Source organism: Convolutriloba macropyga, chromosome 5 (genome assembly GCF_964194025.1).
Source record: "Convolutriloba macropyga chromosome 5, txConMacr16.3, whole genome shotgun sequence".
Classification (NCBI taxonomy): Eukaryota; Metazoa; Xenacoelomorpha; order Acoela; family Convolutidae; genus Convolutriloba; species Convolutriloba macropyga.
In genome coordinates this window covers 57,483,603-57,510,457 of record NC_134472.1, presented here as the reverse complement: position 1 = coordinate 57,510,457, position 26,855 = coordinate 57,483,603, and the positions used below count along the sequence as shown (strand labels likewise).

The 26,855-nt window shown below is 36.2% G+C and overlaps 1 protein-coding gene across 8 annotated transcripts in view; it reads left to right on the top strand.

Moving 5' to 3' along the window:
- The window catches only part of LOC142339499 (uncharacterized), a 97,453-nt gene that overhangs the window by 37,372 nt on the left and 33,226 nt on the right, over positions 1-26,855 (top strand). For all 8 annotated transcript variants that reach the window (XM_075389563.1, XM_075389564.1, XM_075389565.1 and 5 more), the window contains exons 10-13: positions 1,003-1,460; positions 1,776-1,914; positions 10,305-10,564; positions 18,450-18,531. In XM_075389563.1, coding sequence (XP_075245678.1) covers positions 1,003-1,460; positions 1,776-1,914; positions 10,305-10,564; positions 18,450-18,531 — 939 coding nt within the window. The remainder of the gene's footprint in view (positions 1-1,002; positions 1,461-1,775; positions 1,915-10,304; positions 10,565-18,449; positions 18,532-26,855) is intronic.

The window sequence follows — 26,855 nt, the reverse complement described above, 5'->3', positions numbered from 1 at the left end:
CGTGACCATAACTTCCCCACTGCAGCCCAGTCTAATTTCAGATGCGGCGAGGAGGTGTGGTTTTGCTCTGACAAATGCTGAAGATAGGAAATATGAACAATATGCCCAAAAATGTGCCGAAATAGGTATCCAGTTTGTACCACTCGCGTTTGAATCTTTCGGGGGCTTCTCAGATTTGGTCCGGAAAACTTTGAAACGTATAGCCTTGCTTGCCGATAACCGAAACTTTCAACCAGCTGGTTTATCAGTTGCCTACAATCGGTTATCTCAAGGAGTCTCAGTGACTTTAATGAGAGGTTCAGCCACAATGCTGATCGCCAGAGATCCCCTGTTATGAGACTCATTCCTGCGACAACACCTTCAGCCCCACAATAGTTAATTTACAGTGTTGACTCACCCAATTTTAGTTGCCCAGTTATTGCTGTGCGCGAACTTGTTTGTCACCCAATGAGCGGGGACAATGCTCATTTCTTCTGTTCAACCCGATTGTGTGGGTTGATTTTGAAGAAATTTTGAAGACCCGATTGTGAGGGTTTGTGGGAACAAATAAAAGGCAAATACTCAATTGCGTGGGCGCCATGGTGATTTGTGGGCACAAGGTTGATCGCAAGAAAACTTTCTGAGAATTGACTGAACTTAGAAATGATTTAAACCATGATTTCCACAACCAAGCACACCTTAAATTTATGATTGGATATAAAAAAAAAAAAAGGTTGAGAGAGATCCTATATCTGCCGTAGAGCACCCCAAATTTTTCTATATTATCATGGATATTCAGATTTTACATGATAATGATTGTCAAGTTCGGGTCGAATTTCAATAAAAAATTGGACTACTTCTTTAATTTTTGATTTGAAACTATTTTTTCTTTAACCTTTCTGTTAAGAAAAAGATACTGGTATTCTCAGATATCTCTGTCGGGAAGTTCGAGTCAGCAACTTTTTGCCGCATTTAACCTCTTTTGAGTGCTGTTTAACTCTTGAAGTGATATTTATGTCTCAGGTCATCCAGCTGTCGTGGAGTATCTGCTGCAGAACAAAGCAGAGCCCAACTGTCTCACGAAGAAGCAGCTTTCACCTCTACACCTGGCAGCCAAGTACGACAAGCCTCAAGTAGCCCAAGTGTTACTACAAAGCGGCGCGAATCCAGACTTGGCTGGAAAACTCATGTTAACTCCTCTGCACGTATCTGTACATTACTTGCACCACGATGTTACAAACATTCTGCTGCAATGCAAAGCGTCGCCTCACTGCGTTGCTAGCAATGGCTACACGCCCCTTCACATTGCGGCCAAGAGGGACAACAGGAAAGATGCGCACAATTTGATCACGTACGGGGCGAATGTGAACGCCACTAACGATAATGGCACTGCACCTCTGCACTTGGCGGCTAGAGAGAAGCATCTGAACATGATTCAGTTACTGGTCAACTCCAAAGGAGATCCTCAAATCGCTACTGCGGTTAGTTGAGATGCTGCAGATGTCGTTGAGACCAGCAATATGTTTTCCTGCTTTTTGGCTCGTTGTCCGCAGTGAACTTTAATAGTGATTGTAATAGATTCCTTGAAGCAGAATAGCTGAAAAAATGCAGCAGTACTAGATACAACATAAAGAGATTCGGTTAAAAATCACATCGCATCGGAAAATTCTCTGCGAAATTTGTTTTTGCTCACTTAAAATTGCATCTTAAAGTAGCGGAGAGTGTCCTTTCAAATGTTATGTTTCCTCTCTGTAATGAATTGATTTCATGTATTGTGTATGAGTGTATTTTTGTAGTATCTGGTGACTCCTCTTCACCTGGCGGCAGAGGCAGACAGTGTGGACTGTTGTGCGTGTCTAGTGGAGCAGTTCGGAGTGGCTAAGGACACCAGGACGAAGGCAGGATTCACTCCACTTCTCACTGCCATACATCACAGTGAGTAAAAATTCAACTATAGTTGTAGTATTAAGATTGCCTCCAGCACACATTACAGCACACATCGGCGATTCCAATTGTTCTGTATCTGTTTCTAAATCTATTCTACGGCTCGCGAGTCTGTTTCCGAGCCGTTCAAGAAATCTGCTGGCTTTGTTCTTTACTTTCTTAAGACTTTCTGATTTTTAACGTGGTTCAGAACCCAAATTTTTTAGTACAAGTGTGACGTAATCAAAGCACGCTAAAACTTCACATTCTTTGGGAATGAATCTAGAACACTAAGTCATTTGTATCCGTGAGAGTTATTGGAATTGGTCTATTCAGGTCAGTACTCCCTGAGGCAGGAATTTAGGGACCATTTCAGGTCAAAAATAAGCTCTTCTATTTGTGTGGCCCAAAATTGGGTAAATTTGTTTGCTTAGCTCGATGAAATGATGGCAGCACGGAAAACGTGCTTAAAATTTGCGTTCTCACTGAAGTACATGTAGGTCAGGGAATTAACGATCGTTGTAGTATAGTCTGTCTCATTCCCTGTGATCAACCTTACAGAGTCACTTTGTACCATAATGGAGGAATTATAAAAAGGGATATGAGAATTTTTACGTGTTTTGGATGCAGCTTTTGTGGCAAGGATTGAAGGCTCCATTTCTATTGTTGTGTAATTAGTTTCCGTTTGTTCTGGTTAGGATTTGATCTCATTGTACCATGTGACGCTTCCTTAGTAAGAGAGATATCATGAATTGCGGCGCGTTATTACTCCAAATTTGAGAGAGATTAATAGTTTATTGTTCCATCACTGAAGGATGGAAAAGCAATGAGGCTGAAGTACATTAAATTTTCACTAGAGCCATAGTTTTCTTTTCATGTGGAGCCTCCGTAGTGAAATCCAGTCCATTCATTCTTTATACCCTAAATAAACTGGGGAAGTGAAATGTTACCGCTTTTCATCTATTTGTCTTTGAATATCCAAACTGGAACGGCACTAAGCGATCTAAATCGCTGCCTTTGTGTTGCTTGGTTAAAGTTCCTTTGCGGTGGCTCGCCTATATTGCGCGCTAAATATTGCAGTATGCTCCTATTTGCTCCCTGTTGTGTGTGTGGTACTAATTTATCAATTGTCTGGTTAGGAATAGTAGTGATGTTAGTTGTGGTAGTGGTGGTAGTTTTTGTAGTGATACTACGGTGTGTTTGCATGAGTATGTGGCTATTATGTAGGAATGGAATAATGCTGAACTGAAATAAAGCGCATCCGTGAAAAACGTCTGGACATTTCCTCTCCTCTCCGCTCTTCAGTTTCGCTGCGATTGCTGCCTAGCCTGCCTGCTAGCTCCCTGTTTTCTTTCCAATTTTAGCGTGAGATAAAGCTAGGACTGTTTTATATTTTGGCGTATTCCCCTCTTTGCTCTGTTGTAATAGTAAATTTCCAAAATGATTTTTTAATGCTTGTCGCGTCAAGCGCAATAAAACGCTTTGGTAAACTGTGGATCAGAGTACGTTAATACGCATTTTAAAAAAATAGTTGCACAAGGACGCTAAGATTGGTTTACTGTATTTAATTTTCAGTGCATTCTCTGAAGCGTTAGTTTTGGATATTTGCAGAAACAATGCGCAGTAACCAAAAGGCGAGCAAATACATTAACGTTCGGTTTCAAATGAGCTAAATTTTGACAGATGGAGCTTTCATCATATAATTCGCGCCACTGAGATATTATCATTCGGTCTTCTCGCTGCAAATTTGGTCATGGCCATTAAGTTTGGTCGTTTTTATTAGCCGCCCTCATCTTCTCAGCCGGCTATTATAGCGCTCCTATTTTTTTACAATTCAAAGAATTTGAATTGTATTGGGGCGCTGTCTTTTTACAATTCAAAGAATTTGAATTGTATTGGGGCGCTGTCTTTTTTTTAAGATCTGTTCACACATTTTCATGATTTTTGAAGTCAAATTGGAGAATTGATTTTGGTCACGCCGAAACAGGAAATGGAGCGAAAAAGCGAGTGGTTTTGCGGCGTGAATTTTTTTCGCTCTAATTTTAAAGTAGAGTGCAAAAATGGTGTTTGAACAAAAATTCGGTTTCTCGGTAGTGGTTTTTTGTTCACATGCGGCAATTTCACTCTGATTTTTACTGTTTTTTCGATTTTTTGGATAGGATTTTTTCTAAATGGTTTTCCCAATCCATTCACAGCTCATGTTAGGCCTAGTTTTTTGTTTGAATTAAATTTTCATTGCTCGCTAGTGGTTTTTTGTTCACATGCGGCATTTTGACATTGATTTTTTTGTTTTTTTTCTTATTTTTTGATCTGATTTTTTTGAAATGGTTTTCTCAATTCACTCATAGTCCATTTCAGGTCTAGTTTTTCTGTTTAGTCAATGAAAGTTCTTTGAATTGTACGTTAGGACTTGTCCTGCTATGTTTTTTTTTAAGATCTGTTCACACATTTTCATGATTTTTGAAGTCTGGAGTAGTGATTTTGGTCACGCCGAAACAGGAAGTGGAGCGAAAAAGCGAGTGGTTTTGCGGCGTGAATTTTTTTCGCTCTAATTTTAAAGTAGAGTGAGAAAACGGTGTTTGAACAAAAATTCGCTATCTCGCTAGTGGTTTTTTGTTCACATGCGGCAATTTCACTTTGATTTTTACTGTTTTTTCGAATTTTTGGATCGGATTTTTTTCTAAATGATTGTCCCAATCTATTCATAGTCCGTTCATGGTCTAGTTTTCTGTTTAGTCAATGAAAATTCTTTGAATTGTGTGTCAGGACTTGTCCTGCTATGTTTTTTAAGTTCTGTTCACACATTTTCATGATTTTTTGAAGTCAAATTGGAGTAGTGATTTTGGTCACGCCGAAAAAGGAAGTGGAGCGAAAAAGCGAGTGGTTTTGCGGCGTGAAATTTTTTCGCTCTAAATTTAAAGTAGAGTGAGAGAACGGTGTTTGAACAAAAATTCGCTTTCTCGCTAGTGGTTTTTTGTTCACATGCGGCAATTTCACTTTGATTTTTACAGTGTTTTCGATTTTTTCGGATTTTTATCGAATTGGTTTTCCCAATCCATTCATAGTCCGTTCTTGGTCTAGTTTTCTGTTCAGTCAATGAAAATTCTTTGAATTGTGTGTCAGGACATGTCCTGCTATGTTTTTTTTTACTTCGTTGAATAAAAAAATGTTTCGCTTTACCTCATTTTGCCGCTTTTTCAACATTTTGCGTGATATCTTTTTCACTTCTCGAGGCTAGTTTCTCTCTTCTCTCACTCTTCTAAAAGTGATTTTGAACATCAGTTGCTCAGCAAAGCAATTCAAAATGAACGGAGTCAGTATAAAAATTGAAGTCAGAAGTAGAAACGGGATAAACCCATAAAGCCCAATTTTAGATGCCCGCTATTTGAACGTCGTTCCTATAAGTCTTAGTTACCATCTCTAATGCTTATTGGTATTGATATTAGCCCCTGTAGCCTCTCTCTAAGAAACAGAAGTACGTTATGTTCAACTACGAAATGCCATCAAAATAAATCGGACTTAAAAAATGTTTTTGTACAAAAATCTTTTTTTTTTCAATATCTTCTATTCTTTCAATACCAGTCATGCTTATTGGAATCAACGGCGGCTATTTTCCGGCAATCTGCCGGGTATGTTTCAAGTTTGAGCCCAATGAGAAGTGTTTTCTGGTCACTGTCTACCTGCAGTGTTGATTGATTCTCAGAGGGGCTAGGCACTCTTTCTGCTTATCATCGCATTCTCTTGGCTTAATTTTGCAAAATTTATCTTTCGGCCACCGCCTTTGTGGGACTTCTATCCTAAAGTTGATTTTTTGCCTGTTTTTTTAAAAATTATATTAGTTGAATATCGGTGAATTTTTCGTAGTCTGTGTATTGGTTTACATAGCTGTAAAAAGAACATCAAATCAACAATGTTTTAAAAATAATCAATTGTTATTTAACATTTAAAAAATCACACAGATATTTCGGCCATCCTTCACCATTGCGCGGTCGACTCTTCTTGGGTTAACTTTTGCGCTCTGAACAAAAATCAGTCTTTTTCAGTAAATTTTTGAAACTGTTTTTTTTTCAAGTAATTTTTGACACATACACACACAAAGAGATGGTTCAGAATTTCTTGTGTTCTCCGATTTTTGTTAAATAATTGCTCAAACGAAGTTTGTAGCAATTATATTAGTCCTGTCGGTCTTTTTTATGCGATTTTTTGCTTGACCGATTTTTCGTCTGACGCTTTTGACTTATCGTCCTCAAAAACGGGATCATCAGGTAGCGTTCAGCGGGCATTTAGTGCTCTTTGAGCCTTTCAACTCTGTTTCAGCTCAAACTGTTTTGGAGACTTATACGTATGGTGTGAAGGGCGGTTCTTGAAGACACCCCCACTGTTGACCCCCGCCCCCCTATTGCCAACACCCCCCCCCCCCCCACCGCACTGATGCCCCCACCCCCGGTGCCCCCCAATCAACCCCCGGTGACCCCCACCCGTGGCTAGCTACTGACGAACATTCGCTTGCTAAAAACAAAATTTTTTACTATTTTGCAATTTTTTCAGGGGCCAGGAAACATCCTAAGGGGTTTGATAATAAGTTATTGACAAATTTTTAATGGCCATGGAATAGTTTTTCAACTTTTTAATGTCACAAATTTTAGCAATTTTTTTGATAAAACTTGCTTTTCAAGTTTTTTTTTGAAATATTTTGTAGTTTTTTAGAATTTTTCAGCCTCAAGAGCCAAGGAACCACCTCTAGGGTTTTAAAATTGGTTATTGATTATTTTCTACATTAAATGGAATTTCTTGTAAGGTTTTAACATCACGAATTTTAGCATATTTTTGATATTTTTCGCCATTTTCCAATTTTTTGACATTTATAGTGATTATTCAGATTTTTTGAGCCTCAAGGGTCAGAAAACCTCCGTTAGGCTTCGATAATAAGTTACTAGACATTTTTTGTTTATCATGGATTAATTTTCAACTTTTTAATATTACAAGTTTTAGCAATTTTTTTTGTTAAACTTGCAATTTTTTAAAAGTTTTTTGAATTTTTTCATTTTTTTAGGTTTCTCTGGCCTGAAGGGCTACCGAACGTCCTCTAGGGTTTGATATGATACTGCATAGCTTAAAGATGTAATGGAATGTTTTAGATTTAAATAGATTTAAATATCACTAATTTAAGCTATTTTTTTAAAATATTTGCAATTTTTTCATGTTTTCAATTTTTTCCGGCAACAGAGGCCCTGGCACCTCCTCCAAGGTTTGATAATAAGCTACTGTATAGTTTCTAGAGTTAATGGGATGGTGATCAACATTTTTTATGACTCCAGTTTTAGTAATTTTTGGATAAATTTTAAACTTCTCAAAGTTTTGGAAAATTTTTGTTGGATCTTTAAGCCTGTGAAACTATTTCAGACTTGAAACAGGGATACCGGATAGTCTCTTGAGACCTTGAATCGGTTCTTAAAATATTAATGTCTTGAGTTTTAGCAAGGTTTTGTTAAAATTTGCAAATTTTTCCAATATTTATCAATATTTTTTGTCCTTTTCTGAGTTTATCGACCATTACTGACCAACAAAAGTCTCGCAGATGGGATACTTGACAGAACTTTCGAGACAAAAAATTTTTTTAATTTTTTTGTATTGCGGCGTTGAAAACTTTTTATTTCCTTCAGTTATTTTCTATATGATTTATTTATTAACATGGTTAAAAAACTAGAAGTTAGTGTCGAGTCCAATCATGGAAGATATTCCTGTCTCTTTCTCTCTTTCTGTTAGGGTTCCTTTCCTTCTCTTTCTCGTTCACGTTTTTATCACTCTCTCTCTCTCTCTCTCTCTCTCTCTCTCTCTTTGTTGATGCCGCACTTCAGCTGCTGTTATGTAGCGTAATGTGATCATCCCTGAGTCATTATCAATGAGTTATAGTTGAAATATTTTTTATCATAAATGATCTAACAGGCACTTTTTAGGAAACCATTGTTAATTGCTCTCAAAAGCAAATTGTAGCAAATATATTAATCCTGTTTGTCTTTTATGCAGTTTTTCGCTTGGCAGATTTTTCGTCTGGCCCATTTGACTTTCGTCTTCAGAAACGGGATAAAGAGGTAGTGCCCTGAGGTCACTAAACCGTGGCTAGCTGTTGTCGAAGCCAACGGCTCGCCTGTCGTTTGAGAGAAATTCGCCCGACTTCAGTCGGTTATGTTTGTTTTTGGTGATATAGTAGTGATATTTTAACATTCTGGCAAATTTCAAAATGTAATTCAAATAGTTTTGTGTTCTTTCAATTAATCTCTACATGCACTACAAGGCAATAACTTGGTATGAAATTTTTCCGAAAGGCAATATACAGAACTAATGAAAAACCCAACTGGCAGACCAATGGGGCGTGCGTCCATTACAACTGACAGAGCATTCGAGGCACGAACGTGACCCTTGGTCCGCTATAGCGCTTTGATAGATAGCCTTTTGGTCTCCTATAAACCATCCAATAGCAACATTGTGCTTGACTTTGTTTCGTGCCTATCCCAAAATCTTTCAAATGTTGCTGGATAAAAGTTCAGTCAGGTGAAAGTCACAAGGTTGAGTCGAATGGATTTATTGCATTCTTTCAAACATTGATCTCTATAACCGTTGAGTTGAAATGGGCCTATTTGTCTACCAGTTTGTCATCGTTTTCTGTTTGTTCGATGATATAACCAAATTGTGCGACAATCGGTATTCCGTTTAGTTCATGTAGGGAGCAAAGGAATATGGCGAATGTATTAATGTATGTTTAAAGTTATGAGGCTGAGAAGGCTAAGGCTACCCTAATTATCCTTTCTTAATGTTGACAGCTACGTGGATTGAATTGAATACCTTTTGTTTTTAAGTTCGATGTCATGACGTCTGATTTGTTGAAGTAGATTTGGGAGAGCTCCTCTCGGATTGTTCTGATCTAAACTGGTCTTTTAATGCTTTAATGTGTATTCCAATAGTAGGATTAGCGCCACTTTGCTTTCTGTGTACAGTACCATCGAAGAGTGATTGTCACAACCATGTTTGAAGTCATGGCAGAAAAGTTCACAAAGGTTTTATTGGTTTTGTCTTCTAACTCAGCCTTTAGTTCACTCTTTTCATATTCACTTTACTTAGCAAACTAGTTGGAGTTTGTTCCTTTCCCCGCTTTCATTGATAAACCTGCGATTATCTCCTAGAAGAGCATTCAGAATGCCATGCTGTGTTTAAGTGACTCTAGTTGGTCTAACTTAATATCAAATAAAATGCAGACGGCTTAAGAGGCACTTGGTCCTTAACCACGTGAACAAGTTTTAAAGACGCAAGTTGCGTGTAAGAAAGTTTTGCCGAGGAATGATACAATGTTTGAGTGAGGAACCCGGTTCAAATGAGGACCCGGTTATAGCTAACGTAAATGTTTGATAGTTTCTTCTTAGAGTTCTAAATTGTGGATAATTGTAGTGTTTACGAAAAGAATTAAGCCTCTATTGCGAGTTAGTTGAGTATATTTAACTTTTGATGGTTCGAATTCATAGTCCCGATACAGTTGGTTTAGGCACAACTCTTTTGCCAGGGTGCTAGCTACAAATGCGTTTAAGTTGTGAAATGCAAGAAAGAGAAAAGTGAGTTGTGTGGTGGTATTAATCTAGTGCTAGATCGGAGGTTCTAAGCTCAGTTAGTTGCTATTGAGTTGTCGTGTGTTGGTAGAATAAGTCTCCCGGGTTATAATTTCTACTAACTAACTTCTATTTCTACTCTATTTTGGTCGAGTTGAGAAGTTATGATACAATTTGAAGTCTTCAAAGTGAAATAAATTATTTCATGCGCTTTGATGGTAATGTGCAATTTGAATTATCATGTGTGGAAATATTTTGATCAAATTTGCGAGTTTTGTAGCTTAGTTTCCATGTACTACAATTTGCGTTTAGTCGGCTGCGACGAAACCGTGCAAAAGTGGTTCCACATTAATTGCTTGAGGCTGCTGTAAATTTCAGAGGTCAATTGGAAGTTCGAGTGAATTAGATGTGACAGGTTGCCTTTAAAAAGAGTTTTTGGACGGATTGCTGTGATGTTAAAATAGTTGAGACAATCAGGATTCTTGCAATAATCGTTATTTGCATGACTCAGTGGTCATGCTAACTTGATGTATAATTTTAAAGACTTCATTTTGTTTTTATCCCGGCATACGCTTTCTGATGAACCGTGTGGGTTGTGTGGTCTTTCTAAGCATTTAATTGAAAAATTCCAAAGTAAAATGTTTACTATTTAGAACTAAAAATTAACCAACTATATTGGTCACAGTAATAAAATTTGTGACCTTCTGGATCAGTAAAGTAGAATAGGAAAACTATGACTCTGCGTCTTAAGGTACTGAAAGTAGGGCTTTTAATTCTGACCTGTTGAAACTTTGTTGTGTTTAGACAACATGGACGTTGTGAAATACCTGTTGCGAGTGGGCTGTTCCGTACACGACACGAACGAAGCAGGGCACTCTGCATTGCACATAGCGGCACACCAGGGCAACACAGCCATGGTTGACCTGTTGCTGAGGGAGGGTGCCAACCCCAACGCCAAGACCCTTACGGGGGCGACGCCGCTCATGATTGCGCAAAAGAAGAGATACGTGGCTGTCATTAATGTGCTGAAGCCAGTGACCCAAGTCACAGGAAATATCACCATGGTGGGTATCCTCATGGTCTTAGTACCCTTGCGCATAAAATGAGCCCTCCCTTCGCCCTGCTTTTCTTCATACACAGTATGTGTGCTGAAGGGAGTTAAAGAGTTATCCGCATTGTGTCCACTTTCCCCATCTTTGTATGATTATTATTGTCGTAAAGTTTTCAAATTCTGCTTATAAAAATTGTGGATATCTTTACCTTCAGAACATTTATCCTCTAAGCTGCTTCCTAAGTTTAGAGTTAGAAGTAGTATGCCTCATATTCGCAAATTTTAATCCAAATTTAGATCCAATTAGTTGAAGAAATAATTCGATTGGTTTTTGCGGGTGTTCCTTCCCCGTGAGTTCAGTTTTTGGCATCCTAAGGGACAGAATTTTCTGAATTTTAAATTGAACCAATTAATAGATCATTTCGACTTGGTAAGACATTATAATCTGCTAATATATAGAACTATCCGTTGCATATCATTTCTCCACCAGGAAGTTGAAACAATGTTGACGGGAGGAGGAAACATTTCCTTTTTAAATTATCCATTCTGCCTTACCTGATTGGTAGTGTGGTCCGATGACAAATTATCACCTCATATTGGGTCTGCTCAAAATGGGACATATGTAAGTCATCATGAGGGATTGATGTCTATTACAGACTGATTTCAGGATAAAGATATCGTGAGTATTAACGTGATAGTTGATATCCTCTTAACCTGCGCTATTAAGTGAGCGATAGCATGACAATATTTGACATTATGCATATAGGACGTGGTTGCTCATAAAAACATCCTACATGAACACGTTTTAGAGCCAGTCGGTTAGTCCTGTCTGTTCTTTGTCTCACTTTTCAACGCATTACAGTATATTAAAAAGCCATTGTAATTAGCAGTCGGCTGATCCGTAAATAATTTCTTGCACCAAGATATAACTTGACTAGGGTCAGTAAGTGTTTGTTGTAACAGTTTTAGCATTGTACTCGTTAGCTGCATAAAGTTCCTCTAGAACTATCATGGAAACTCAGTAAATTTTGAATTTTGATGGCAATTCTGAATCTCGCTGCGTCAGAATGAGTTTCTCACGACAACATTGTCACGACTGAGCAAAGCTAATGCAATTTCCGGTTTTTTAAAGAAGGTGAATGACTGTGTTTTTAGAGTGACTGTATAATTTTACAGCTCTCTGTACCTAAAAATCAATTCCATGAAATACTTTTGGATGCCAAATTTTCGCGTGTCTGTGTCTTTTTATGCAAAATTTTTGCTTGACTTTTTCTTGAAGATTCTTTTGATTTCACTTCGCTTGACTTTTAGATTTTGATTGATTAATAGCCGCCCTCATCTTCTCAGCCGGCTATTATAGCGCTCCTATTTTTTAACAATTCAAAGAATTTGAATTGTATTGGGGCGCTGTCTTTTTTAAGATCTGTTCACGCATTTTCATGATTTTTGAAGTCAAATTGGAGTAGTGATTTTGGTCACGCCGAAACAGGAATTGGAGCGAAAAAGCGAGTGGTTTTGCGACGTGAAATTTTTTCGCTCTAAATTTAAAGTAGAGTGAGAAAACGGTGTTTTTTGTTCACATGCGGCAATTTCTTTCTGATTTTTACTGTTTTTTTTCGATTTTTTGTATCGATTTTTTTTTCTAAATGGTTTTTCCAATCCATTCATAGTCCGTTTTTGGTGTAGTTTTCTGTTAAGTCAATGAAAATTCTTTGAATTGTACGTCAGGACTTGTCCTGCTATGTTTTTTTACTTCGTCGAATAAAAAAATGTTTCGCTTTACCTCATTTTGCCGCTTTTTCAACATTTTGCGTGATATCTTTTTGACTTCTCTAGGCTAGTTTCTCTCTTCTCTCATTCTGCTAAATGTGATTTTGAACATCAGTTGCTCAGCAAAGCAATTCAAAATGAACAGAGTCAGTATAAAAAAATTGAAGTCAGAAGTAGAAACGGGATAAACCCATAAAGCCCAATTTTAGATGCCCGCTATTTGAACCTCGTTCCTATAAGTCTTATTTACCATCTCTAATGCTTATTGGTATTAATAATAGCCCCTGTAGCCTCTCTCTAAGAAACAGAAGTACGTTATGTTCAAGTACGAAATGCCATCAAATAAATCGGACTTAAAAAATGTTTTTGTACAAAAATCTTTTTTTTTCAATATCTCTTCTTTCAATCCCAATCATTCTTATTGGAATCAACGGCGGCTATTTTCCGGCAATCTGCCGGGTGTGTTTTGAACTTACGCTTTGTTTTCATGAATTGCAGAAATTCAGAAATTAAGTCTGTTTCTAAAGTAAAATGGATTGTGAGCGATGAACCTACGTTCGAACCCCCACTCCCTGGTTAGAAGTTTTTGCACCAATGAAGTTTCTCCAGCCTATGTCCCCTTCTAAATTGTTTGCCTCACCTCGCCAAAAAACGCTCAGTCTATGTTCAATTATTGCAATATTCTGGCATATTTTTGTGCTGCTTTTATAGAACTTCATTGCAGTTCTTAGGAAACAAATTGCACTGTGCTGTCTTGGTTGTGTTCATAAATTGTGTGATTTTGAAACTGAATAAATTCCAGCTCATGAAGCTCTACAAGATCTATAGGATGTGCTTTGTAACAAAATTCTTGAAATGGAATTTCAGTTTGTCTTTTCTGCGGTTAACCTGATGTTTTTCAAATTTTTGCGCCTAGTGTGATTGTTTCAGTTGTTGTTTTCTCCCCATGCTCCTCCCTCATTTAAACCAACACTAGCCTCCCTAAGCCGCAGCGAGCTAAGGACACCCAACCGCTCGTTAATAGTTTGTGAGCAATTCGGCCGACGTTGGTAAGTTATGTTTTAAAAAATGATCACTCAATACAAAGTCTAATCTTCAAAAAAGTCGAGGCAATGGTCATTTTTAGTAGACCAATGGTCATTTTTAGCAGAGGCTATTATTGGTCTTCTCTTGGTTTTTTTTTACAATTCAAAGAATTGTAAAAATTACTCTTTTTTAAAATTCGCAATAGCCTTTGATCACGTTTTTCGTTTTACATAAGTCACAATTTTCCCGCTTGACTTGTGACTGATCTCACTCGCTGTTTCAACTGAATGGATTTTGAATTCTTTCACGCATTGAATTACGCAATGTAGTGAATGCAGTCAAAGTCAGAAGGATAAACAAAAGAAACGGGATAAAGCTTGGTCATAAAGTCATACTCCGTTAGGTTATCAAATTGCATTAGAGCGCTTCTAGTTGACGTTTAGCTTAATAGCTGTCAGTTAAGAAGATAATTTAGTATCGTTTTAGAATTTAATTGAAGCTGCACACCGAATTAGAACACAGAAAAAATTCTGCCAATTTCTCTTCTTTTCCGTTTCAATCCCGATGTGCGGCAAGTGCGTCAACGGCAACTCTTCCGGCAATCTGCTCTCTATCTCTATGTTTTGTATTGGGGCGCTGTCTTTTTTAAAAGATCTGTTCACACATTTTAATGATTTTTGAAGTCAAATTGGAGTGATGATTTTGGTCACGCTGCAAACAGGAATTGGAGCGAAAAAGCGAGTGGCTATGCGACATGAAATTTTTCGCTCTAATTTTAAAGCGGGGCCAGGAAATGGTGTCGGAACAAAAAGCTTTTCCCTAGTGGTTTTTTGTTCACATGCGGCGTTGGGACATTCATTTTTTTACTATTTTTTCGAATTTTATTTAATTATTTTTAAATGGTTTTCCCAATCCATCTATAGTATATTCTGGGTCATTTTTCGTTTAGTCAATAAAAATTTATTTGAATTGTGTCAGGACTTGTCCTGCTATACTTTTTTATTTTGTCAAGATTTTTTATGACCATATGAATCACTTCAAATGCTTTTCGTTCGTTTGTTCATGAATTTTCAAATGAATTGCGTGCGCGACCTCAGTTTTTACTCTTAATGGAGAGAGAATTCGCTTGAACAAGTTTTTAGTCACACGTGACTTATCCTTATCTCACTCTCTAAAATGAATTATTTACTCTGAAATTGACTTTCCTTCCCTTTAATTCAAAGAGATAAGGGTAAGTGAGAGCTTGTCACTCTAATTGAAGGGTAATTAGGACAGCTAATAGTAACAGCAATGAGTTAAACAGTTCTTTATCAAAAATTAACCTCGCATTTAGTGAAAAGTTTCTTTTTTGGTTGTTTCTTTTATCTTTTTGAGACTACAGATCTACGAAGCTGTGGCTACTTTTTTCTGACAATTTGCCAGCTATGCTATTTCTTCGGCTATTTCAACCCAAATGAAGACAAAGTTGGTCAATTGTTGTTGCTGGGGTTCGAGCCATTTGCTAATTTTAATAGGCCTAATCTTGTGAATTTTTGCCTATTTTTAGTTGCAGTCGTAAGGTTTTTCTGCTATCTCTTGGTATGCAACTTTTTTGGCCTCATAAAATAATTTTGTTGCTGTTAATAGGGGCACATTTTGAAGTGCTGAACACCATGTTAGAACAGGAAAAGGAAATCTAATATCGTTTGAATTGAATAAAGGACTGGTGTCATGCATCAATATGACATTGATGAGCGTCGCAGCTAAGGATGTTTAGTTTACTGGAAATAACTGTGGTATCCTTCCCTTTTTGGGCCTGAATATTAATTGATAGCCGCCCTCAGCTGGCCATTATTGCTAGCCTTTTTTATTGTCGAACAAAGATTTGTCTTGCTTCACCTAATTCTACTTTTTGAACATTTTGCATTGAGCCCAATTTTATCTGCCCTGTTTTTGAACTTTATTCTAATTGGTTTTAGTTACAAAGTCTAATGCTTATTTCTAATGATGCTAATCCATCTGTCCTCTCATAAAGAGACCAGCGTGCCTAACTGCGAGATCTAATCGAAGTAGCGTCATTTTTTTGATTATTTAACTTAAAAGGATTTATGGGATTCAATGGCAGCTATTTTACGGAAATGTTGGCTATCTTTTTAAGGCATTTTTTGGCGTTTTTTGAATACGTCAAAAATCACTTAAGCCTGCTTTGCGAATTTTTTAAAAAAAATTACCTAAACTGGGAAAAAAACTTTCAAAGTTGTTCCACGGGTGCTCAAAACTTTGAAGCTTTAAAGGGAGGGAAAAGTTGCCTGAAGTTGTTTCAGAATCACTTAAAAAGCAAATTTTCGAGAAAGTTATTGTCAACGTGCTGCGTTTGGACTTCTGTGTTCGGTGTTGTTTATCTTTTCACCATTACTTATAATTTAATACATGTGTCCTATGTCATGTTTTTAAGAAGAATTTGTAATTATTCCCGCGATCTTCATGCGATTTTTCGCTGGACCATTTTTTCGTCCGACGCTTTAATTTTTTTGTCCTCAAAAACGGGATGGGATAAACATAAAGCCTTGAGATGCAATTCACAGAAACTTCTTTGAGGAGACATAAATTCACAGTGCGAAGGATGGCTCTGAATCCTAAGAGTGCCACCTTCAGTCACACCCCCATCTCCCCTCAGTCACCACCCATCCCGGTAACACCCACTCACTCATAGCCCGCCACTCTCCCCATCCGCCCGCCTGCACCTGGCGGCGTAGACCCCCATTTCTCTTGTCCCCTGATACGCCCTAATGCTAATATCCCTAAGCCTTGGGTGGCTACTACCGACAGCAAACTGCTCGGCGGTCGTTTTCGATCAATTTTCCCGACGTTTGTCGGTTGTTTCTTTTTGAGACTTTGTGCCTTAGTCGCATTGTGTACCGTTTTTATATGCTTTGGCATGATGATGCATACGGCTTTTGTTGTTCGTCTTAAAAATTTTGACATCAATTTTTTTTAAATAATCTAAATTGTTATTTAAATTTGTTCTTTTTCCCTTGTTTTTCTAGGAAGGTGAAAGGAAGGTGAGATGCTGGTGTTTTCAAATTAGTTTTGTATACTTTCTGCGGCCAGTTCTGGACCCATCCGGATGTTTTTTGGGCTTGGTTTTACTTATTTTAGTTTTTCCGGCGTGATTGCATTCTGCGTATCAATTTTGGCTTGGGAAGTTTGTGGCCCGCTGTCGTTTATTGCTTCTGAATTTGAAATTTGTAAATTGAGTTGCGCATCGTTAGGCTAATTCTGTTTTAAATGAGCATTCAGGTTGAGTGAAACTCGGTTAAACTTATTTTAACTGTTAAGGTAAACGTATTTAGTTTACTGGAAAGAAATGCGGTGTCCTTCCCTTCTTTGGCAGTGGTTATTAATTGTTGGTTTTTTGGAATTTCAAAATTCTCTACAGTTTTTGGTATACATTTGCCAGATTGCATTTATTTGATCAGAGGCTGATTGGTCTTCTCTAAGTAGCTCAGCTTAAAAGCATAGATATGAAATTTTCAATGTTTGAAAAACAGTCACAAAATTGCTCCTGTGAACAGATGATTTTGAAGGGTGTTATCTAATAACATGGCTTTGTCATTTTACAATTGTGGCTCTTTCAAGTGATTGTATTGTGTGTTGAGTGATTAAACAGTGGGTTTTGAATCGGGGCTCCCTCTAATCTGCTAAAACAATCAAAATAGTTCCATCTCTATTCGCTGCAGTCCTTCAGTAACGGTCAGAATTTTGCACCAGACTGTCTATAACCAACATTTGGTACGAACAGCTACTAGCTCACAAACCCATGAACAAAGTATTCTCTGCGCTCAGCTGAAGTGGAACAGTAATATTACGCCCAGAATTAGAAACACGATTATGGTTCCGCGGAATTTTGATTCAAAATACATGTTCATGCGCTCCCTAATACCATAATAAGGAGCGACCTACACCGCTTAAGCTTCTACCCAACCTATGAATACTACATTTATATGAACCCTGCGAAATATTTTGCAGGAATAAGTTTGCGCCGGCCAAATATTATTGTAGTTTGTATTAAAACCGAAATGGTCCGTTGAAATGTGTAAAATAGCATAAATAGGCGCCGTTGGCGAGAGTTTGAATTAATGTACTTTCATGCTAATGAATATGAACATTTATTGAGCAATCGATATTATGCCCAAGGACAATTAATCATACTTGCAACGTGAAGCAGCTAGCTCTCATTTTTACCATTTTTGTTTTCAAGCTCGCTGGTTTCTTTGGCCTATTTCCGTTTGAAAGAAGCGAGAGTGATTTTTGTTGAAGGCCGGACTATTTTCAATATAGCCCTAATGACAATCAGTCCTACAGTGCAACTGTGAAAGAGGCAACGCATAAAGGTATACGGTGTGCGTTTCTATTGGGAACTGGAAGTAAATAATAATAAATAGGAGGCTTTGATCTACCTGAAAGGTAAAGGCTGCAGTGCACCCTTTCGTTTTCAACGGCATGTGCATTTAATGCAGCCTCAATCTGTTTCATGCGTACCTTCAAACCATCGACAGTGCGCATGTACTGAGCTCATAAATTTTTCAGTGTTTTATATACGTGGGCCATTAAAAGCCGGCGGATAGACCCAATGAGTGGGATGAATTTTCAGACTGATGCTAATTAAATTTGCAAGATATGAGTGTGAATGAAGTAGATTTGTCTCCCGGCATTCTTCGAAGTATGAATTTATCCCTGCTAATGTAAATCGTCAATAAAAATAAAACCTTGCGATGTCTGTTCCAATGAACAAACTCAAATTGACCTAATGATGAGATTTTTTAGGCGCAGTCATGTACCTGAATATTTGGATACTCTTCATATTGCGTCATGTTTGTTTTGTTTCATGTCATCTTTTGTTTAGCTTTCATAGGATGCTTTTGAAGGCTGTTTTTCGGAATCTATTTTTAAGTACGATATGATTATGGATACTAGTTGTTGGTATTTTGTTGCAGCCATTTGATGCTGACTTATCATACCAGGTTCAAAAGTTCATTTATTCTTTCTTTCATCAATATTTTCGTCCCGCCGAAAGTAATTGATTACTGATACCATTTGTTCACATTGTATTGGTGTTTTAGGACATGGAGAATGACATAGCCCAAGAGCACAAGCCAGAAACCATTGAACCATTCAACGTCGACGACATCGAAGAAGATGATAGTAAGTATCAGAAATGATATTACATTCTGGACTTTAAAATTGACCTCGTGGAATTGCGAGTGAACTAACTGTTTTGTCCTGTTTTAATTTATCCAAGTCCTCTCGATTACGCGTCTCAAAGAAGAAGTTACAAATGAATGTTATATTATTGCGAGTTTATAATAGGCCTCAGCTATGTTTTTTTCCTCAGCTATGTTAGAGCAAATTCGCTTTTTTTTAATGTCGCTTTTTGATTGATTTATTCACGAAAAACACAGGTTAGTTGTTTAATAGCCGCCTCAGTTTCTCAGCCCACTATTATAGCGCTACAATTGTTTTTACGAAGAGGAGTATTTGTTTTTTTTACCGGAAGTGTATTTGTTCAGGCGGCGTTTTGACCTAATAGTGAAAGTGTGTAAAATTGCCGTGTTAACTATTTTTTTCCGAGCGAGAGAAGTTTTTTGTTCATGCGCTGCGTTCAGTGAATGACTTTTCGACTTTGAAGAGTTTTTGATAGATTGGCGCATATAGATGACAGTTTTTAGCCGAGTTTTCGTCCATTTGGCCCAATTTTTTTATTGTAATTAATAGCCGCCCTCATCTTCTCAGCCGGCTATTATAGCGCTCCTATTTTTTACAATTCAAAGAATTTGAATTGTATTGGGGCGCTGTCTTTTTTACGACTCGAAGAGGAGTATTGGAGAAGTCCTTTTTTTTTTAATCAATTTTATTGGAGTGAATTTTGAAGCGGGAAATGAAACGCGTGAAAAAATTTCGAGTGATTTGGTTGCTGAACAAAAGTGAAGAGCGGAGCGAAACGAGAGTGGTTTTTTGTTCATACCGCTGTTTTTGAGAGAGCGAGAAATTGATGTGTGAAAAAATTTTCTCTGAGCGAGCGAAATTTTTTTGTTTACCTGCGGCTTTTAAAAGCAGTTTTTTTGAAACTTTTCTTGTTTTTGAGGTTTGATTATGATTTTGTATTGGATTTGGGCTCGTTCTGATAGGAATGAAAGGTTTCAAGTAGTTAATTTGAGTTTTATGCAAATTTGGAGGTTTTTGATCAGTTTTGCTGATTTTTCGACGAAATTTATTGTATTTCGGCCTTTTGTTTTGTTTTACTGCTTTAAGTGCAATTTGCATAGAAGCTCGTTACTCAAGGAATATCAGGGATACAAATTGATTACAATTTTGCTGGTATAAAACTTTTTTTCTGAAGAAAAATGACAGAAAAATTGAAAATTTTTCAACCATTTTTTGAAATTTGTTTGCTTTTTCGCTTTTTTTTTCAATCGTAGACATTTTCTTAGCTTGTCCATTACTTGTCCATTATTTCGCGATCAATTCATTGCTCTATTTGATCAAAATAATTTTATTTGGCTTTTTTCTTGTAAAATTTAAAAAAACACCTTACTTTTTCTCGTTTTTTTTGTTCAATTTGGTTTTAAATGTCCTTTCTATTCTTTTTCAACCTTTGATATCATTTGGGGAGTTTTATAGTGGAAGTCAGCTGTTTTAGTTCTTTTGGATGTTTTTCATTTTGATTGATATTAGTTTCGAGTTGTTTTTGTTAAAGAAATTCGAGTAAATCAGAGCAAATTTTGGCCAATTTTTGTCTTTTTTCTTAAGTTTTTTTCCCTACTTCTTCCAATTTAATGTTTTTTGTTGGCAACTTTTTCTCAATAAGGAGCATTTTGTAGGTGTGGATACTATGAATTTGCACTTGAAGGCTTAGCAGGAGGGCAGTTTTCATTTAAACAAATTATACAAATTTCTAATTCGTTCAAGATTTAATAGTCTTTTTTAGTTTTTTGTTTAACATTTCTCTGCAAGTACTAGGTGGGCGATTGATCTAGCCAAATATATAACTAATTGATTTCTATTAGTTATAGATGGGAAACTGCATGTTATCTTTTTGTAGAGAATTTTATTTGGGCTTTTAGAGAATAATTTTTTTTTTTATTTTCTCCTTTGTCAAGTTTCCAGTTCTCCAGTATTTTCTTTGTGAATTGGTTACGCTATCTGTCGATTGGTGATTGGTAATATGCTGGTGATGCATCTGATTAGTGAGAATTTTTTCTTCGTCAGATTCAGATTTTTACTTCGAGTCGTTTCCGGAATTCTTCCGGCTATGTTTTTTTTTTATGATCTGTTCACACATTTTCATGATTTTTGAAGTCAAATTGGAGTAGTGATTTTGGTCACGCCGAAACAGGAAATGGAGCGAAAAAGCGAGTGGTTTTGCGGCGTGAATTTTTTTCGCTCTAATTTTAAAGTAGAGTGCAAAAATGGTGTTTGAACAAAAATTCGGTTTCTCGGTAGTGGTTTTTTGTTCACATGCGGCAATTTCACTCTGATTTTTACTGTTTTTTCGATTTTTTGGATAGGATTTTTTCTAAATGGTTTTCCCAATCCATTCACAGCTCATTCTAGGCCTAGTTTTTTGTTTGAATTAAATTTTCATTTCTCGCTAGTGGTTTTTTTGTTCACATGCGGCCTTTTGACATTGATTTTTTGTTTTTTTCTCTTATTTTTTGATCTGATTTTTTTAAAATGGTTTTCTCAATTCACTCATAGTCCATTCTAGGTCTAGTTTTTTTGTTTAGTCAATGAAAATTCTTTGAATTGTACGTCAGTACTTGTCCTGCTATGTTTTTTACTTCGTGGAATAAAAAAATGTTTCGCCTTACCTCATTTTGCCGCTTTTTCAACATTTTGCGTGATATCTTTTGGACTTCTCTAGGCTAGTTTCTCTCTTCTCTCATTCTGCTAAAAGTGATTTTGATTATCAGTTGCTCAGCAAAGCAATTCAAAATGAACAGAGTCAGTATAAAAAATTGAAGTCAGAAGTAGAAACGGGATAAACCCATAAAGCCCAATTTTAGATGCCCGCTATTTGAACGTCGTTCCTATAAGTCTTATTTACCATCTCTAATGCTTATTGGTATTAATAATAGCACCTGTAGCCTCTCTCTAAGAAACAGAAGTACGTTATGTTCAAGTACGAAATGCCATCAAATAAATCGGACTTAAAAAATGTTTTTGTACAAAAATTTTTTTTCAATATCTTCTATTCTTTCAATCCCAATCATGCTCATTGGAATCAACGGCGGCTATTTTCCGGCAATTTGCCGGGTATGTTTGGTTTTTTGTAGAAGTTAATTTTGATCGACAACAATTCTGAAATCGATTCCACAATATTTCTGAGAGCTTAATAATGCGTTTCAAGTGCAAAATTGGTCCATAATTCGCATTTTTTTTTCAGTTTTTGGCTATTTATTATTAATTTCTACGTTTTTTTACTCTTTTGGGCGGACTTTTTTCAAACCAAATTAGTTATTAAATATGTCCACGCATTTTTGATAATTCCTGAATTGGATGCCTTTTTGAAGTGAGTTGTTTTTGTTTTTATAAAATTGTGCACATGCTAATCCAATTTTGGCGGTTTTTGTCAAAGTTTTCTAAGCCTTTTTGTTTGTACTGTGAAGGTTTTTTACCATAAAAAACCTTTTGGTGCATCATCTGTGTTTTTTTGTTTTGTTTTGTTGCTAATTGAATTGGTTTTGGCGATATCTTTAAAATTCAGTAAAATTTGTTTACCATATTTCTTCAAATTGTTTCTGTTCCCAATTGAGCTCTTTTTTATTCCAAAAGGACAGGAAGATGGCTATGTAATGCTCTCAAATCTCAATTGCTTGATAACAAAAAATCCATGCTTTTTGACCTCAAAGTTTCATTTTGATTTTATTTAGAGTTTCCAGTTTTTTCCGAAATTGCGAATCGTTTTCACAATAAATGTATAATCCACAGCCTAGCGCATTTCTTTCTAACATTCTGAGACCTATAGTTTTATTCGTCTTGTCTTTATTAAATTGAAATTTGTTGATTTGAATGCATAGTTTTTTCTTTTTTGTTTGAATTTTCAAGTTTTTATTTGAATTGATTTTATTTAACATAATATGGCACTGAGGTTTTGCTAGATTCACTTTTACATATTTTGAACAACTCATTCCTCTGAATATACTTAGGGCTTGCTTTGGTAACATACGAAACTCTGCATTTTAATAGTGTTCTTTCTCATGATTAATTTTGATTTGATTAATTTTTTGGCCGTTTAGTTTTCTGCGTTCATTGTGATTTGAAGCGACAACTAATGTTTATAGTGGAGGCGATAAAGTTTATCTAGCTAGCAATTGAATACTGTTTTTGTATTGTGATATAGTGGTTCGATTGAGAGAATTTACGGAAATTGATAAATTTTGTAATAATTTTTGTCAGTTTCTTGCAGTATTCAATTTTTTTTCCAAAATAAAGTTCTGGGAGCCTAACGTCGCTTGACTTTTGTTGCTCGCGTACTTTGATATTTTCAATAGCGTACAAGAAATTTGGCTCTCTTTGTACGTAGGTGTTATGTATTTTAGTTCAGTTGGTTTTATGGGCTATCGTCATATTTTGTTTTTAGTCACTTTAGTAGGAACCAGATGATTTGAAAGTTTATTTTTTCATGAGGACCGCTCTTGGACTCGTTTCCAAAATTTTCTTGGCTATATTTTTTTACTTCTTCGATAAACTTTTTTTTGCTAAACCTTAGTTTACAGCTTGCTCAACTTATTGCGTGAAATCTTTTTGACTTTTCTAGGCTAGTTTCACTCTTCTGCTAAAAATGTTATCAGACAGCAGTTGCTCTGCAAAGCAATCTAAAATGAACGGAACCAGTATCACAACACGGAATTAAAAATTGAAACCGGATAAAGCCCAATTTTAGATGCCGCTACTTAAAGTTTGTCCTTAAAAGTCTTAGTTGCCATCTCTAATGCTATTTGGCGTTGATATTAGGCCCTGTATCCGCTCATTAGATGGCAGAAGAATGTGTTGCAACAAATTGATATTTAAATAGTTCACACTTTAAAAAGTTCCTACATGAATCATGTCTTTTCCCATGTTTTTCTGTTTTTTAAATACCAATCGGATATCTGCTTGGAATGTATTTTTTCGAAAAAGGTTATGTAGAATATTGTAATTTTTTGTTGATTGTATAGCGTTTAACGTTGCTTGAAACGTTTTGAAACCGTTGCCTAAAAATTTTTGTGACTCCTCATTGCCAACCAAAATCATCATTTTGGAGGTTTAAAGGTTTTAATAGCTGCGAAGCGATAGTGGCTGTAATTGGAGACATCTTGGTTTTTTACAATTCAAGAATTTGAATTGTACTGGTGCGCTTTCTTTTTCTTTAAGATCTGTTCACGCTATTTTTGGCTTTTTTGCGTCAGTGAGAACTCAAATTAGAGTGGTGATTTTGTTTACTCTGAAAAACTAAAGGGAGCGAAAGGTGGAGTAGGATTGAGGCGAGACTTTTTTCAAAATACCTTTAAAGTCGAGTGAGAAATTGGTGTTTGATTAATTTCGCGGTAGTTGAGAGGGATTTTTTAAGTACATCAATTCGAAATCTTTTCTCAGAGTTTCCTCTCCGTCAGTGCTTTTAAGACGGTAAATATGTGTTCTAATTATTCCTATTTGCCTTTGCTTGAATTCATTTGAGGGCAGCTAAAAAGACTTTGCATCTATTTTTAATCTTTAGTTTTTGGCTTTTTTACATTATATCATGTCTTATCACTTAGTGTCATTGGGTGTGATTGGTTGTTAATGAGGCATAAAGAACCTAATTAATGACTCTGGTGAATAGCTAGTGGTTTTCAAGACTTCGACACTACTTTTTCTCAGAACTTTGGAGTGAATTTTTGAGTTATGCAAGTATTATTGTACTTTTTGATGTGTTATCGTTTAATCGCATTGGGGATTGATCTCTGATGCTGCTAATTGGGGTTAAAGTTATCGATTTAATCGTTTTTGTTCAAAGCTAGTGCTTTCTATGACTTTGACACTAATTGTTTCAATAATAATCGAGTTTTCCAAGTTTTTCTTTTGAACTTTGTCGTCTTAGCTTAGTCTGATTATTGACTGATCTCATTGGTTGCTCAAAAGGCTTCAAGTGAGGCACGTAATTCCTGTTCATAGCTGTTACTTTTTGTGACTTGTACGCTTGTTCGTTTTATTTTTAAATCTTTGATTTTTTTTGGTTTTGCTAGTATTTGTTGTACTTGATGCTGTCTTATCACTTAATCTCATTGATGACAGATCTCGACGGTGGTCATTGAGGACTCAAATAGTTGATGTAATTGTATCCTTTATTAGTAGTTGCGTGTTGTGACTTTTATACCAAGATGTTTCAAAAAGTTTCAGCGAGTTTTATTGCGATTTTTTGTTGTTTTTGTCTTATTTGATATTATTAATGAGAGGACTTATCGACATTTAATGACAGGTTGCTAATGAGAGATAGAGGATTATAGTTGTTAGTTTGAGTTTATAGCAGTTGTTTTTTGATGGTAATCCAGTCTTTTCAAAAAATTAATGTTGAATTTTTAGTCTTGCTTGTTTTTGTTGTTTTGGTGTTGTTTCTATGCATAGTCTCATTACTAACAGCTCTCATCAGCCTTTTAAAGCAGAGTTTATATTTTTCAGGTCATAATTTAATACAATTTTTGAGTTGTATTTCAGGACTTGTCCTGTTATGTTTTTTTAGATCGTCGTCTCCATCGAGATCTGCCATTGACCTTTTCAATTTCAGTGCCTTCTACTGCTTTGCAGTCACAATCTGTGTGCGTGACATCATTTGTTCTGCTTTTAGGTCTATTACGTAACTTACTCACTCAAAATGTGACTTCTGAACTCTTTTAATGAACTTTAAATTTTATGAGCGCTTGCTAGTTAAAAATCAATTGTGTGCATCTAAGTAGTGCTAAAGGTATATGCCCTAATTCTTTATTTTGAGTAAGTTAATTTTGAAAAATCTCTTAGGGCTTTCTGCTTTGAAAGGGTATGTGTCTCATGAAAATGAGATTCCGAATCTAACACCAAAAAGTCTAGTGATCTATTAAACTACTGATGGTCAATCTGTCTATCTTATTTCTTTAGTTTTTTTTTCAATTCCTTGGACGGCCACAAGCGTCTATCAGGGCTTTTTTCCGGTAATCTGCCGGCTTTATTTTGGAATTTTAATGTCTATTAAAGAGGTTACAACTCGAAAAATGTGTGAGTATTTTGTTTTTGAATTGTTTTGGTGTTGTTATTTAATTAATCAGAGCAGATTGTTGATTTCGAACCGTGGAAGCTAAATGAAAATGCTTTTCAACTCAGCTTCCAAATGAAGTTTTTTTCTTGAAAACAAAATAATACATTTGCCCGTGCCCCAATAGTTTCTATCTACCTTTGACCCCGCAATGGTTAAGACCAAGACACGTATGGAAAGTTGATTATTATTTCATATTCAATAGTTGATGTTTAAAAAGCGTTTTGATGTGCACTTTTTTTTTCAATTTTTTCTGCATCATGCTGAGGTTCTATATTTTATTAAGTTTTTGAAATTTGAATGATAGCTTTTTACCGAGGTAAAAAAGACCCTAATTCTTTTATCCTCTGTAGTTAACTGTAAAATTGCTACGTTCAGTGTTCAAATAATGGTTACCGCTCTTCCGTAGATAGAAAATTAAAAAATAAAATTTTGCTGAAAGATTTTTCAGTTCTGACAAAAATTGTTACTCGTTCCCTCGAGAGTTCCACAAATGCTTGGAGAGTTGCGATTATTAAAATATTATATTTTTTTTCCTTCCGACAAAGAAAAGAAGCTCAATATTACTTTCCTTATTTTTCAAACTTAAAACATCACCGATATTTTTGAACTTGAATTGCTCTCAAGCGAAGTTTGTAACAATTGTATTAGTCTTGTGGTCTTGGTTATACGATTTTTCGCGTGAACGATTTTTCGTCTGACGCATTTGGCTTTTCGTTCTCAAAAACACGATGAAAAGGCAACGCCCGGAGGGCATCAACTTCTCTTAGAGCCTTGCCAGTCTCAAAGAATGGGATTCAACAAAACTGTTTTGAGGAGACAATTTCATGGCGTGAAAGGCGGTTCCCTAATCTTAAAGTTTTAGATTAGGTTCCCTAACCTCAAAATCTCCCCCTCAGTCGCCTCAGCGCCCCCATGCTAGCATCCCTAAGCCCCAGCTGGCTACTACCAAAGTCAACCGCTGGACGGTCGTTTGAGAGCAATTCGCCTGACGTTAGTTGTTTTTACGGATAAATTTCGAATAAAGAGACAAATTCATCTAAGTTGAATTCGTGTAAACTAAAGAGCCCTCTTTTGGATCTTCGTTAGTCAAATTGATGATAATAGTCACTTGGGATTTACAGACTACAGCAGAGAAACTAAAATTTGCTTGCTTTAAGAATACTAAAGACAAAACGAGTCATTCGTCATGTGCAATTTGCTATCTGAACATTTACTTCCG